The sequence below is a fragment of the Physcomitrium patens genome, chromosome 1 (genome assembly GCF_059467195.1).
Source record: "Physcomitrium patens ecotype Gransden chromosome 1, ASM5946719v1, whole genome shotgun sequence".
NCBI lineage: Eukaryota > Viridiplantae > Streptophyta > Bryopsida > Funariales > Funariaceae > Physcomitrium > Physcomitrium patens.
Genome location: NC_143410.1, coordinates 16,323,821 through 16,339,307, shown reverse-complemented (window position 1 = coordinate 16,339,307; position 15,487 = coordinate 16,323,821). Strand labels below are relative to the sequence as shown.

The 15,487-nt window shown below is 37.1% G+C and overlaps 2 protein-coding genes across 7 annotated transcripts; both read right to left on the bottom strand.

The window, feature by feature from the left end:
- Positions 1–1,137: 1,137 nt before the first annotated feature.
- Positions 1,138–3,228, bottom strand: LOC112282115 (uncharacterized). The gene is made up of 4 exons (XM_024519755.3): positions 2,942–3,228; positions 2,285–2,676; positions 1,643–2,120; positions 1,138–1,538 (listed from the first exon to the last, which is right to left on the bottom strand). Exons 1-4 carry the CDS (start codon positions 3,009–3,011, stop codon positions 1,447–1,449), a joined length of 1,032 nt encoding a protein of 343 aa, XP_024375523.1. The 5' UTR covers positions 3,012–3,228; the 3' UTR covers positions 1,138–1,446.
- Positions 3,229–6,508: 3,280 nt separating this feature from the next.
- On the bottom strand, positions 6,509–13,015 carry LOC112289565 (uncharacterized). 6 transcript variants are annotated; one of them, XM_090251312.1, is made up of 16 exons: positions 12,957–13,015; positions 12,674–12,764; positions 12,195–12,470; positions 11,068–11,120; positions 10,893–10,935; positions 10,487–10,633; positions 10,181–10,239; positions 9,895–10,017; positions 9,498–9,522; positions 9,019–9,116; positions 8,592–8,656; positions 8,311–8,409; positions 8,035–8,202; positions 7,551–7,686; positions 6,964–7,138; positions 6,509–6,810 (listed from the first exon to the last, which is right to left on the bottom strand). In XM_090251312.1, exons 3-16 carry the CDS (start codon positions 12,285–12,287, stop codon positions 6,790–6,792), a joined length of 1,305 nt encoding a protein of 434 aa, XP_090107438.1. In that variant the 5' UTR covers positions 12,288–12,470; positions 12,674–12,764; positions 12,957–13,015; the 3' UTR covers positions 6,509–6,789. The 6 variants fall into 6 exon arrangements, with proteins under 6 accessions (XP_090107438.1, XP_090107439.1, XP_090107434.1 ...); XM_090251313.1 differs by having other exon boundaries at positions 12,691–12,764; XM_090251308.1 differs by having other exon boundaries at positions 12,674–13,015.
- Between the last annotated feature and the right edge of the window lie 2,472 nt (positions 13,016–15,487).

Below are 15,487 nucleotides of genomic sequence, written 5' to 3'. Positions count from 1 at the left end.
ATTATTTTTTTTATGCACTTTGTCATGAGGTGTATTTGTAGTTTTTACAAATAAATAGTATAAAGCCATGAAAAAATCAAAATTTGAACCTTTTATGGCATTAAGATTTAGTTTAATTAAATATTTTATAAATTTTTATAAAATATTTTATACTATTTTTTTTAACAATCTTAATATCAAATATGCAAGATATTTTGGTATAATCTGATTACTAATAAATATTATGTTTATTGTTTATTAATAACTACAAAGAGTACAAAATGTAAATCATATATTTTCATAAAATATCTTTAAGAAAATGTTAAATAGACCCAAGTTTTTACTAAATCAACCTAACCATGATGAAGAATGTGATAATCATGATGACTGTGGTTGATATTCATTGCTTCTGGGTCCAATTGTGGAAAAATAAATCATAAGTTTATTTTATTTTTATGATAGTTAGAATAGATGAATCAATTTCATAAAAGACTGAGGTATTTTAACATTCTTCTGTCTTTAATGCAACCAAGGATTAGATAAATTCCCATAAAGAAATAAAGAAATGAATTCTGAAATGAACAGTTTGTAGTTTATTCTTATTAAAGTAAGGAAGGACGTAACAGAAGTTTTTGAGCGAATTTTTTGAACAGAAATTTCAATAATGGAATAAGCGACTATATCGCGTCCATTTTGAGCTCAACAAACTGGGACACTTCCGAAGTGGATACTATTGACTGCAACGACTTCCATTCAGCAATTCTATATTTTCATTCTACCTACTTCGTTGGCAATTGAGTTGTTATATGCAAAGTAAGAAGATTTTCTATCAATTGCCGGCTATAGCAGTGGGCCAATTCCTTTTTCTAGCTCATATTGTCCTCCCTTTCTAGACATTTCAAATCTGGTCTGGCGCTGGTTATTTGAACGCTCATTCTGGACTTTCTGCTATTGAGCAGTAGCAAAATCGATTTAGAAGGGAACTCGGAAGGTTCTTCATAACTGCGTTTGCAAGGGTATGTCTGACCAGTGTTGTAGAAAGCCTGAAATGTACTTGATGTGGGACATATGCCCAAGGTTTGTCACTCCGAGAGACTACATCGGTGGACAGGGGTTTCGTTCAAAAATACTCCGCATTGCAAGTTCTGACGCAGTATGGAGATACCAATATGCTTTTCAGTTGGTTGCAGATACCAACAATGTATATACCGAAATGAGGTGCATAATTACACTTCAAGTTTGTTCTAAGAGGACCGGGGCATGTGCCGTCGTAATGCCACAAGAGCTACACACGGTTGCACTGGCTCCAGTGTCGTCGCAAAACTGACCACTCGCTCGCTCGCTCTCTCTCTCTCTCTGGATGACAGTATGGCTGGTCAGCGAATGCTGAGCACGTCATGGTGTCACTAAACGCTACACTGAATTCGTGAACATGTACATCGCGCTCCATTGTCAATGCTGATGCCTCTACAAACCCCCTTGAGGTGAGGGGACGTCCTCGTCTTCGGGGAACCGAAGGTGCTTCCCCCTTGGTGTTGGCAGCCCTCTCAGACGCAGCACTGCAAACACAACGACCCGCGTCCAGTTCAGATCATGCCAGTCAATTTCACCTCAATCACCATGCCACACAACTCCAGACAAAGTGAAGAAACCTGTCTCGTACCGTCAACCTCCTCGATGTCAACCTCGTCGTCGCTGTTGTAATTGAAACGGATGTGTCGCCCCTTGTGCTCGGGAAGGCCCTCGGCGACCTTGATGCGACTAACCCCGTAACAGATATCGTCACAATCCACCTGTTCGTACTCCTCATCGTCATACTCCTCACGTTCTTCGCAATCATCACCCTCGTAGTAGTCGAAGCTCTCTTCAGCTTCTTTCACCTTCACAAATTCCCTTCGCTGCCACTTGAAGTCGGCAGTTTCAGGGGTCGTCGGATGAACGGTTGAAGGCGCAGGAGATGCAGCCAAGTGCTGGCTCACGCCGGGTGAACTCACGTTAACCACCACGGAGCAGTCCGAGTCAGATGCATCATCCCCAGCTTCTTCGGTCACGTCGTCAACATCCTGTCCTACCCAGGCTGATGACAGCCTCTCTGACACGGAGGCAACTCCATTTTGGGGAGAAGAGTCGATGACCTCGGCCTGCTCACCACACCACCACCCGTAAACACCAGCGTGCGGGGCACCAGAAGATCGCCACCCACGAATGCAGAGCACATACACGGACCTAGCTCATTCATGCACACATCTCTGCTCACACGAGCCCTCCATAATGAAATCCTAGAACCATGGCCCGACGTGCTCACCTGCTCGGATGCTGTAGAGAGCTCCGCGGCAGCCTCCGCCTCCTGGATGCCCACATGTGCCGACACGGTCGAAACGCGGAACTGGGGTGTGTCAGCTTGGGGACTCTGACTCGAGACGCCATTGGATGGAGTCTGAATCATTGCAAGATTGCTGTGTACCAGAGAACGAAGCAAATCCTCGCCGCGCATCACTGGCGTTTCTGCCTGCTCCAGTGGACGCATCTTGCCACACGGGGTGCTCTCTCCCTTCTTCGAGGCAGCTGAGGCCTTCTTGCCCGACTTCACGGGAACCAGCCCAGCGACGGGAGTTGCGTTCGTCTTGTCTGCCAGCACCTTGCGCGTGCTATTCTTTCCAGTGCCCTTCCCCGCTGCCATAACATTGGCCATCAGAGCTGCAAACCAGTGCGACAGCTCACCACATGTCAACAGGAGGAACCCAGTCCCACCAACAAACCAGACGAACAATGCGCTTCAGACAAGAGGCTACACAAAACCGATCTCAAGGCCCGCAAGCCCCAGGGCATTGCTGCGTCAAGGGAGCCCCATGACTCAACTGCCCTGTCCTCTTCAGAACCTCGACTCTACCACACACCCTCACCGACCTCAACGTCCGGGCCACTCATACAATCTCATCAGAAGCAGGGATTCTCGCAAGACCTTGCTTGATGGGAGACACGGGGAGAGGACTGGCACGGCGGCTCCGGGTGCTCATCCTCCTGCCCTCCATTGTCAGATCAGGTGATACCCCGGCACCCAGCAAAACCTAATTCCGAAGTCGAACGGCAAATCCACGCCAGCAACACACAAGGTCTCGCACCCCAACAGCTCAGTGCGGGAGCGATAGAAGCTCAATCACAGCGAGAGGGACCTGGATGGCGGAGTAAGCAAAGGGAGGAGAAGGAACGCTCTGCAGCCAGGAAATGATCACGGGATGCGGGGCTGAAGATGCTGTGCTACACAGCGACATCCGGTGGACATTGCTTTGTAGTGTCTCACATTTTCCATTTGAAAGTTTGAAATCCTGGCAGGGAGCCGTTGCCGCAGGATGGAACGAGAATGATCGCATTCCATTTGGATGACCGTTGCCTGCGTTGCTTTGTGTTGCAGTGCCGCCCTTGCCATGTCAGCCACTCCTGTCCGAACCGGAATGCCCCCCGTGGACTTGCCAGCTGTCGCCGCCTTGCAAACAAGCATCGAGCAGGCCCTGCTGGCACCGGATACATGAACGCTGCGATGGACAGAAAATGCCCCTACTTTTTCCCGTCCAGCAATCTTCATCCATTCCCACATGCCCCCCTCTGTAGCACCCACCAGGCCCAGGCGGGAATGCTGACTCCTCCACGTCAGCTTTGCTATCCTTTCGGTTTTGTTGGGGAGGGGGGGCGGCCTTGTCCTCGATTCCATGGGGCCCTGCTTCGTTCGCTCCTTTGCTCCTTCGCAAGCTTATGGATATTGTTTTGCAAATTTATTTAGTTGTGCACAAGAAATTGGTTACAATTAAACTTCAAGTAATTAGAAAATTAATTTCTATGAACCAAGAAGTGAAACTATGCTGTAAAAGAAAAATAGACCTAAGGTATACTCTATAGTGTAACTAGACTTTTTTCAAGCATGGGCAATACAATGACAAAAGATGATTACAATTAATTAGACAAACTGGTCTGAATCAATGTGAGGAATAGTTAATTGACAGGGGTTGATATAAGAAATTCTTTTTATGTTTAAAAAACTCAACGTCTTAAGTCAATCAAACTTCTTCTTCTTCTTCTTTCAATTTTTTAAAATTAAAGATGAAGTTAAAAGTTTAAATATAATCTTATTATATCATTCTTCTTCAACTTTTTCAAGAATGCACAATCGAAATAGTTGACTGTGATCTGAAGATCAAATTAATCACAAAACAAAAGCTTCTTAACAATAGTCATGATAAATTTGGTTGCCACTAGAGGATTGAGGATTATTACTTGTTGGTTTCAAACTTCTCTACATCAAATGTTCTTGCCTCATTTTCCTATTACTCTAAAGATTGATGTACATGACATATATATTTTGCTGCACTACTATTTGAGAAAGTAGTCAAAATAAAATTTTTTTGGAGCATGCCTGCCTTGTACATAATTGTGTGTGAGGTGTACCAATTCATAAAGAAACAACCCCACTTTCTACCATCAAAAAGAGAATAATCATATCATCATGAAAACCTCAATGAATAAGTATATTGTCTAAGTTTATGTGTAACATTGCTCTATAGTATATTAGTATATTAGTATATTAGTATTTATAAAATAGAATGTCTTATAAAGTAATTGAGTAATGCATGTTAGTTGTTTTGTACCTTGAAGCAATCTTGATCAAAATTAAATTAATAGTAAGTGTCTGCACAAAATAATATATTATCTATCTTTTGCAAAGGCAATCAAATAAAATGTAAGTTAGAGTTACTAGATAATCATAGCTTGAATCATAAGTGCATGATGTTTACATAAAAATATCCATTGAAATCAACTAGTAACTATAGTATACATTAATAATTATTAGTTTTAATTATAAATGGTTGTATGTAAATAGTGCAATCATAATGTTATGATAAAACTGTGAATTATTGTAGAAAAAAGATAAGATAACTATGAACTAGATGGACAAAGGCATAAAAAAAAGTTTAGAATCAATACAATGGTTGTAGAAATGTTAGGGGCCAAATCAACAAAGATATTGGTTTCAAGTATCACCACTATTGTTTAAGAAATAACAATTATTTTGATGAATATTCGATATTACTTTGTTGATATATTTTTTGATTCGTCTATGACTATTTTGAACTCTTGTAAAACTTTTGTGGTCATTAATGTTAACACTCTTTGAAATCTGTTTTGTAGTGAGATTCTTAACAAAATATTTGTCTAAATTATTAGTGGTGGTTCTAGACCTCAGTCCTTGACTATTTTCTTTGAACCTTTCTTGCTAGTATTAGATTTTTGTTGGCCCTAAACTTGGCCAAGGTTGGACAATCTTTTATTCAATGGTTAATATCAATACAATATCAATACTTTTTAAATAGATTTAAGTATTAAATATTAATTAATTTCTTGGAATTAGTAACAAAATTGTAGATTTTAATTTCAAGTTTTCAACCAATGCCTAAATCTTTGGCTATGCAAAACCAAGACTCAAGTGACTTTACATTATTTAGATCATTTCTCAATACCGTACATTAACTTGCGATTATTTTTAGAAAAAACAACAATAATTTTTTTGGGAAGATTCTTAAGTGATATCTAAGTCGTAATTTTAAAGAAATTAGAATACAAATATTCTTTTGGATTTTAGATTGCATAGGGATTAAAAATTCAAACACATAATTGAAAGGTGTAAAATCCAAATTTCAACCAATAAGGTAATTACACTAGAATCCAATGTATGATCTCTACCAAATAATGTATTTGGTATAAATAAATGTGGCAAAGATTCTTGCTAATAATAATAGCTCTTTTTATAGATTTTCCTAGATCTTTCTTCCATAAGATCCATTAGAAGAGTCCTTCTTGTGCCATAAACTCTAATATGCTTACATGCATGTTACACCTTTAGTACATCAATGCTACATCATATGCACTTGGTATATGTTGCTATCATTACAATATGGGAAAAATAATAATAATAATAATAATAATAATAATTACAAACATTATTGCTTAGACTACATATATTAAGCATTAAGCAAGGACTGGTTCCACTTCACAACTACTTCCACTATGCACGGACTATTGGACAAAGTTTAATTTTCATGATTATCAAAATGTGCTTTTGTCACTTGATAAAACATCAAAATATATGTAAAAGTCCTATATTTCTTTAAATGACATGTAGCATGCAGAGCAAACATTTAACTAGAGGTTGTTACTTTCACAATTACGCATACAAATGTGTCGTTTGGCAACAGGGGTGATTGAAAGGCGGCAGTGCTCAATCACCTTTAGGACCAAGGAGGTGAAATAGTTGAAACCCTCTCAACCCCAATTGTAGACACATTAGTTCTGTACTAACTTATTTGCTTGCAGCATATTAATATCCAGTAGATTGTGTTGGCATCAGAGGTATCAGGGCATGATGATGTCATACAGCCGATGAAATTTATGTCCTTGCCAGTTTCAAAAGAGGAAAAACAAGAGAAAAGGCGAAAACTCTGTTGGCCACCCTTGAACACCCACTAAAACCTATTGTATGGAACCAGAAAACAACTTGTATGACGAATCTTATTAATTGAAGCACAAAGAATAGCTTCAAATTTGATAATTGTACCGTATTGCAATAATGATCGCACTAAAAAATTGTAGCATTGAAAGGACTACCTATACAATCACAACTATACAAATTACGAAAGTCTGATGAGCACTCATTAAGAGATAACTGATTTCATACAGATTATGAAATACACTAGTATTAAGAGCCCATCTGAAAAAAAGAACAGTTTACATATACTTGGAGTGGTAATAGCAATGTTGAGGCTACTCCCACTCCCCCCAATCCTGAAAATTCCAACAAAGTTCTTGTTAGAAGACGATTAAGTGCAATCCAAAGGCACAAACCAACTGACATCACCAAAGTCTGTATTTAAAGATATATGCAGCAGCTATGAGAAAATGCAGCACTTGTGGTCATTATGTTCTTAGGAGCAGTACCTCTTCATTCTCCTCCGCAGCAGTCACACCAAGACCTTTCGGAGTTGTCACTTTTTCTGTTTCCCCCTTCTTCAGAGTAACTATATCATCTATGGTCAGGTGTCCAAGCTGGTCAAGTTCGGCTTCATCCACCTCATGCTCAGACTTGTTAGATATACAAGATTCAGCTTCTTTCCTGCAGAAAAATAGACAAGCAGCAATCACCTTTAGCTCTGGGATGCACTACATACTGTAAAGTGAGAACAACCAAGGACACAGATACGAAATTCACAAACGTCAACTAGTTGACACAAAAGACGGATCAGGCATTCACTGGACAACCTCAACATCACGAGGGTGCCAATAAAGGAAAAAACAGTCAAGAGTGCCAGAGAATGCAAAAATGAAAAATCTATGCTAACAAGCCTTGCTGTGTATGAAGTTCCGACCTAAGCTATTAAGGATTGATCTTTCAACATTATTGAGTGATCAAGCCAAGCACAAATAAAATCCTAGAAATTCACCAAATCTTTCAGATGTAAGAAACTGAAGTTTCGTTCCAGACGTAGACCAGTCTTGCCAAAAATATTTCATAAACCATCACATACCCCTCTGAAATGGGTGATGTCGGTGATGACTTGGGCTCTGAACTTCCTGAACCCTTGTCTTGAGAAACAACCAACCATTCACTCCCTGCACTCCCCTCACTTTTTGCTTCCTCTTCATCGTGCGTTTCTGTATTCACTGAATGGTATTTTCAAACATAAGATTTCTATCGAATACATCACACTGCTATCCTATGAAAATCTTGGATCGACGCAACATCTGTACACAACAATATACTCAAATCCGCAATTAGACTAGCCAATGTGATGCTGATCCTGTTCAAATAATGTATTATAGGTGTAAAAAAAAAAGCAAGTGAAGTATCATTCAAATGTTAAATTCAACAACGGCTCATACATAAAACGAATCTCATTCGTTACATTTTGCCAAAAACTCCACATCATGCGTATCTATGTTTGAAAGGTCCCATTGTGAACAGCTGACAGGGAGAAATTCTGCGATTCGGCAGCTTTAAGAGTTTCATACCCTCAACAGAAGAAACCAATGGGGCTTCAATGCTTCGAGTAGATGTAATAGCTTTAGTCAGCTTAGCATCCTGCACTACGATCTCAGTAGGTACAACGGGTTCCTCTATTTCCTTCTCTTCATCAACATCCCAACTGAGATCCTCATCTTCTTCTCCATCAGTTGCTCCTGTTTCACAATGATTGTATAAATCAAGACCTCAAAAACTTGGTCACTGCATACTACCATGCAAGAAATATGAAAACTTTAAACACATTGTTTCCAAACTAAGCTCACTTTTGACGAGATTGACCCGGGCATTCTCTATCTGTTGCAACTTGTTGAGTCGATAGAAGTAGCGAGTCCAAAATGTGTCATACTCCACTTGACTTGGCACTAGCCCCAACAAAAAACATGTTAGTATCAACTAGACGAAATGACGAAAACAGGGACACCATATATATGTAGCAGTCTATCATATACCAGGAGCAGAAAACTAAAACCCTAAATCACACAACATAGTACAGTGTTTAACAAGGGAATTCAGAATAAAATACAAACAATGCAGAGCGTTTTACCAATCTGGTTTTGGAGCTCTTTCATGAACGCAGAAGTTGACAGAATTTCATCAATCTCCCCCTTTCTGAGCAGCAGAATAAATATTTGATCAACTGACATATTGGAAAATAAGCAATATGGACGGCACGAGTCCAACGATCAATGCAGATCGCAGTACAGCAAAAATATACGCAACCAGCTGTTCAATCTCAAATAAAATCCTGTGACATAGTACTCATCCCACTGGTGATCATACCATCCACGGCATACACATATCACTTAAGAAGAGACACAATCGCACGTGCAAATACTGATGAAATAAATAAAACTGCAGCATCACTTTTCTTCTCGAACATATTGATGCGCCTGTCTAAACAAGAGACACCCTTGATTTCTACAACTTCATGATCATCACACAAATTCAAAACAAAAAATTAATGGTAGTACCGATCTTCTAGGTTGAAGGTAGCCACCCAAGAGGCAAAATCCTTCTCATCCTCTGGTTCGTCGCAGTAAGTACTGCTATCTCTCTGCATTGCATACACCTGTCATGAAATAATCCAGGGAAAACATGAGACCTAAAGAATTCAAATTTTGAGAAGAGACAAAGTAGGCATCGCTGACTTTACACCAACCAGAAACCCCACAACGTGCTGAGTAGCTAACATGCAAAAATCTTGCAACAAATTGTGAGAAGTGCATATCCTGGGTCTACATAAACTTGAACGAACCCGCACGTATTTGGGCCTATTCACTGGTAGAAAACTATCTCACCATCACAAAACTACAAACACTACCGTAACCAAATAAACCAACCACATTAAGAAGATAATCTGCCTGTGAATTTTCTCCAAATCTTAACTTGATAATGAAGCAACAGCAAAAATAATCCAGAATAGAAATTTGAAGTTAATGATACAAGATACCTGGGATTCGTGACGACTAAACTTCCTGCAGTTCAGCAAATGTGAAGTTGTTAATCCGCAGATCCGTCATACACAAAAATAATTCGTGCAAAAAAAAGAGAACACCTATTATAATTAAATTAAGCAGTTGAAATCAAAACAACCACATGCCTGTTTTAATATATGATTCGGTTAACGTGAAGCTAGGCATGAGAGATAATAGCTAAGTGTTCACCAGCACAACTTAACTTTCCACTAGTGGTATATACACGAAAAAGCGAAGTAGATCAGCGACCATACTGAAGAACCAGAACATAAAAATTGAAGTCAACCATTCAAGTTCAGATCGGAGCATCTAATTACAATGTTTGAAAAAAACTAAGAGTATTAAGCCAAGAAATCGAAAATGAGACTTTACGCATTTGGAAGACAAGCTGATGAATCTCCCGTTAACAGGTGAGATTCAAGACTGGAATTCTCGTCCGGAACTTCATCAACAATGAGAACGGCTTCTTTCACTTGTGTAAAAATCTCCGTGGTGCTGTTAAAACCCAAAACATCCATGCGGACCAATCTAGGTAAGTTTTTGAAAATAAAATGATACTCGTTGGAATTTTACAGAGAAATATACAACTCATACAAGCAACCGATTAAGTATTAAAGCTATGGTCTACCAAATCGTATGAGTACAGGATGAAAAATACCCTCGCCAAACCGTGCTTCCAAAAACCTCTAACGTTTGACCAACAGTTTCCAGAGATTCCTAGAACACCACCACAATGACGCATAAAGAGAGTTTCAGAAATACAACTCGAACGAAAATACAGAAATGCTTTCAAGTCGTCTAGCTTTGAACTGAACGAATGCGACAGACCAACAACCGCAGTCACAGCATCTAGAAAGCAAACAGAAAATATGAAAATGAACCCAAACAACAAGTGACATCACAAAAACGTTCCGCACAAGCGAAGTAGACCGAGTACGATAAGGGTCTGATAAGAAGTCCTTACTTGGGCCACTGAGGCGCCTGTTTCTAGAGACAGAGGAAGGTCTTTGACAACGTGAGCTGTGACCCCCGAGATCACTTCTGTCTCTTTCTTCAGCCCGATCCCAAATTCTTTCAAATCTTGCTGATATGTTTGAAGCACTCCGCCAGACTGTCAATCCAGAAGAACAATTAACCTTCATGTAATACTACCCTCGTACTCCTTTTCAACGTCCAGTCAGAAATATTTACTTCTATCTGAAATAGAGGGCATTCCTCACAAAAGAAATATTGAACACTTTCATATTTGTGTTCGATAATCAGGTTTCACTCCAAGTTTCAAAAGGAGGAAGAGATGAGGAAAGGGAAATCAGATGCCTACTTATATGCAAATATGCTTTTAGTAAAGAAGACAATTAACTTATCATCACCTTCTCTGCAATGGTCTTCATGAAGCCCCCAAAGTTCCAGCCACTGGATGTTCGCAGGAAAATAAACATCATACCTCAATAATTTGTCAAGCAAGACAATAATCTAAGGTGATATACAACATACCTTAGATCAATTTAAAACATGGAGATCAACCTCAAGAGACTGTATGAGCACCTTAATTGCGACTCTCTTGGGAACTGCTGCTCCTCGCTCTCCACATCATGTTCCTAAGCCAAGACGAGCGGAGACTATGATCAGTAGAATCTTCATACCCATAACGCCAAAAATACATCTATGCTTTGATTCGAATCCAGCTCCCAGTTTGCGAAGAAATATGCAACGAAACAATCCAGTAACCACTAACAACTACAATATTCTGCAAGCACATAGGTGGGGGCTACCGAGCCCGCATCAAAACTGGTATCACGGAGTGCGACAAAGCAAATCGGACGAGCTGAACTTTCAATTTCCACTGCCCTATGGTCCTCCAAACGTAACGATTCTGAAAAACCCAGCGCGACATGATCGGATACATAACCTAATTTCTTCCAAATGTCCTTTTCACATACACGAGCTAGTCCGAATTATTTGGAAACACTAATAAGTCAACATGCCCGTCGAATAAAGTTTTGACGTAAAACAATTACTCAACAGCCTTATTCTTTCTCTCAAGGAAAAGATGCGTTTCGCATTACTATGTTATGAGCAACGTTAGATCAATTCACCGACAGAATAGGCTAGAAATGCGAGGAAGTGAACTAATTATGTCCAATTTCATGCCATCCAGTCTTCAACGGCACATGTCTCATCATTTATACCACGTTCCCTCAAGACCCCAGGTGGTACTGTAATATAGTAACGCCAGAAGTCTCAATCATTGCAACGATATAGTAGCTGGTCTCAAAGTTAGACATTCTAGATTTCCAGGGGAGATGAACTACTTAAAAGGGGATCGACAATTTGCAAGGTACATAGTAAACTGTGGTATCAATACACAGAAGTAATGGCTCTTGTTTTTCAAGAGAGTAAAAGATACCTTACATCCATTGTTCAGATATGCCACTGGCTGATAAATTACACCTATTACCAGTCATCTAATGTTCTAACTTCGCACAGCTGGTTGTCCGCACACGGAACACCTAATCATCCACACTTACACCTGGACTTACACCTGGTCTTATCGTGACTATTTGATCATTTGAATTCATTGTGTATTCTAAAAAATCCTAAAACTTGACGAGCAGAGACAGAGTGAAACATAAAGAGACGAATATTTGGTAAGTGGTACTACATTAACAAACCTGAGGAGATTCTACAGGAGGTGAAGACGACGAGGAGATGGATCCAAAAAGTCCACCCGAAAAGAAACCTCCAATGGGGTTCATCCCCATCATGTTTCACATGCAATGGCTTCCTCGCAGTTTCTAACCTAAGCACAGATGTTATCAAACCTCACGCAACGTCGTGATAAAATATTCTTTGATGGCATGAAGCCTTGAACCTCAATAGATTTCCTTCTTCAAATCTTTCTGCCAATACCTCCCCAAAACATGTATCCGCACGCTCTCCGAATTCTCCTGCAAACACATACAATTGCCCCTCTATTTCTGTAACCTTTCCTTCGAGACAAGAAAATTATCCCTGTTGTATCTCAAACCGTGGATTCGAAATTCAACATTTCGCTAGATTTGCTGCAATAGCACCAATTGATACTCTTCATCTCCCTATCACTAACCACCTTCTCAACTCTTCCGACAGCGTCTCCGAGGCTAAATCAAACCTGAGTCAGATTCCCACCCTCTACAGAAACTCGCTCTCCTCTGACAACCAAAGCGGACTCAAAAAAACTTGTCCTCCTCCCGCACCAGTTTCTGTCCACCACAATTTAGCCAGCAACTGAAAGCATCCGCACACGCTCCACAACAACAACAAAAAAATAAAAAATAAAAAATAAAAAATAGCAGCGTTTCATTTATCACTCTCCCAAAGTGAAATATGCATGGAAATCGGCAAGCAGCACATCGAAACAGAGCATCTCACGGCGTCCAGGTCCCGATCTCTACCGTGCGTGGTAATATGCAGAGCAATTAGACCTGCCGTGCACCGATTGAGCGGCGACTCGGAGGACTTTAGACATGAGAGGAGGAAGCAAGGCTTGACATAAACACCATGAGAGAGGGAGTATCGGTCAATCGCGGGCCCATCATCTCATTTCCCCGGTTTGGCACAACCCAGGACTCGACTCGGTCTTTTCAATAATTCTGGCCCATTTTCTGACCCAAATACAGCGCGAGAATTAGGTCAGTTTTTTTTTATTATTATTTTTTAAAAAATCGAGCAGCTGAATTGCCTATTTCACTTACATACCAGAATTGTGTGTGGGAGTGTGTTTATTAACACACGGGCAGAGGGGGCAGAGTATCAGATAACAGTATATTTGCCTATCACTTACTTTGTTTAAACGTCCTTGAATGATTTATTCATAGTGTATTGATATCAGTGATCGAGTAATATCATGTGGCTGTAAGTAAGTGGCAAGAATTTGGACTGGTGTTCTTTGGTGTTTATTACTTTAACTTAATAAATATTTTCTCTCTTCCCTTTTTTTTTGTTTTGTAAACTTGTAATTTAACATGTGCATGTAATTTTTAATATGAATATTGGCATTCATTAAAGCAATATTAATGAATTCATTTTGATATTTGAAGAGATTGATCCCAGTTTTTCTTCTTGAAAAAGAAAAGAAAAATTCTTGGATTGATAATGCATGGATGGAATAAATGCATTGTATTATTCAGAATATTTTGAGTGTAACCAAAGGAGAATGGCATTGGATTCAAATACTCATTACATTTCTCAAACGTCCATGATACACTTTTAACAAATCACTTTATAATTTTACTAAATTGACCCATTAAGTGACAATTTTGTTGATTCATAAGTGTGCTTTGAGGGCTCCACTTTCATATCTTTGCTTGATTTGCAAGAGGGTGTTGAATCCCTCATGTGTGATTAGATGGGTCAATTAAGTAAAAGGGTGGATTAATTTTAAATTTTCATATTTCTATATATATATATATATAGATAGATATACACATATATAAATTTTTATTAATAATATTAATTATTAAATAAATGTATTTTATTAAAAAATTATTGAGATACAGTAAACCATATTTTCTCTATTTTTGATGTATGAATAAAATAGTTATTTTAACAATAAAATAATTTTGTAATTTTCTCAAAAAAAATATTGAGATAGAAAAAGTCTTAATTAAATACTATAGTGTGTATTAAGAATTTAATTAAAAATGAATTTTTATAAGATGTATAAAATAAGGTAAAGATTAATTAGTTTACAAAAATGACATTTCATTAAAAGTTTATTATTTTGTTTCAAAAGTAAATTTCTGTTTGACTTTTTTTGTGCACAATACACTGCATGCTTTGATAGAAATAATTTTAATATAAAATATAAATTTATTAAGTTAGAAAACTATTTTGATATCAATGGCAATTATAAGCATAAATTTTATCATTGTTTATTTTAAAAATTAAAATTATTGATATTTTTATTTTTTTAATTCCAAACTTTAAAGTTTTATGATAGTAAATTATACAAAATTATTCTTTAAATATACTACTAAATTTAAAAAAAATTTGAAATTATTATATTTTAGGTTAAACATAAATATTAATTTAAAACGTGTTATGAACATACCAAATTAATAATTGTGCAATTCTTTTAAAAACAATTCTGAAATACAATTTTGGTATTTATATTAAATTGATAAATTACACCTAAAATAAAATAAAACTAAATATTAAAAATAAAATAAATAGGATATGTAAATAAAAACTTCTTATGGGAAAATAAAAATAAAAAACACTAAAACTATATATACTTATTTATATATCAAAATACTTAAATTTGGATATTTATTTCTATTAATTATTCAAAATATCAATTGATTAAGTTAATCTTTTAGTTACATTACTTGAATATTGACTATTAATTTAAAAAATTGTGTTATAATATTTTTAAAATTAAAAAATAAAAGGCTTTGGTTTTAAAAAGAATTGGTTTAATCAAAATTAATAAAAATTTATAGATTTCAATAAATATATATAAATTAATTAAAACTAATATTAAGTTAGTAATATAATTTAATTTCATATATTTTAAATTTTTATAACAAATTTATTGAAAATATGTTGGTTTAATTTTATCTTTTGGTTTTTGCTTCAAAAATAAGTAAAAAATCTGTCTATCTTGGGACTATCCATAACTAAGTTTATTAATCAACTCTAAAGCTATCTCTATAAAAAATTAAAAATATTTTTATATACTTATGTATCATAGTAGTTCAAAAGCGGATTAAAATTAAAATATCTTAAAATATAAAAATATTTTTTAATAATTAAAAAAAATCAAAATTAATATTTTTAATTTAAATTATACTCTTTTTTCTATTTTTATATAATTTTATTATAGGATAATTGCAACCAATATTTTAGGAGTAAGAAAATTAAATTTTATAAAATAGAAGTTTTAACTTCTCAAATCTTTAATATAATAAAGCTTTAAAAAAGT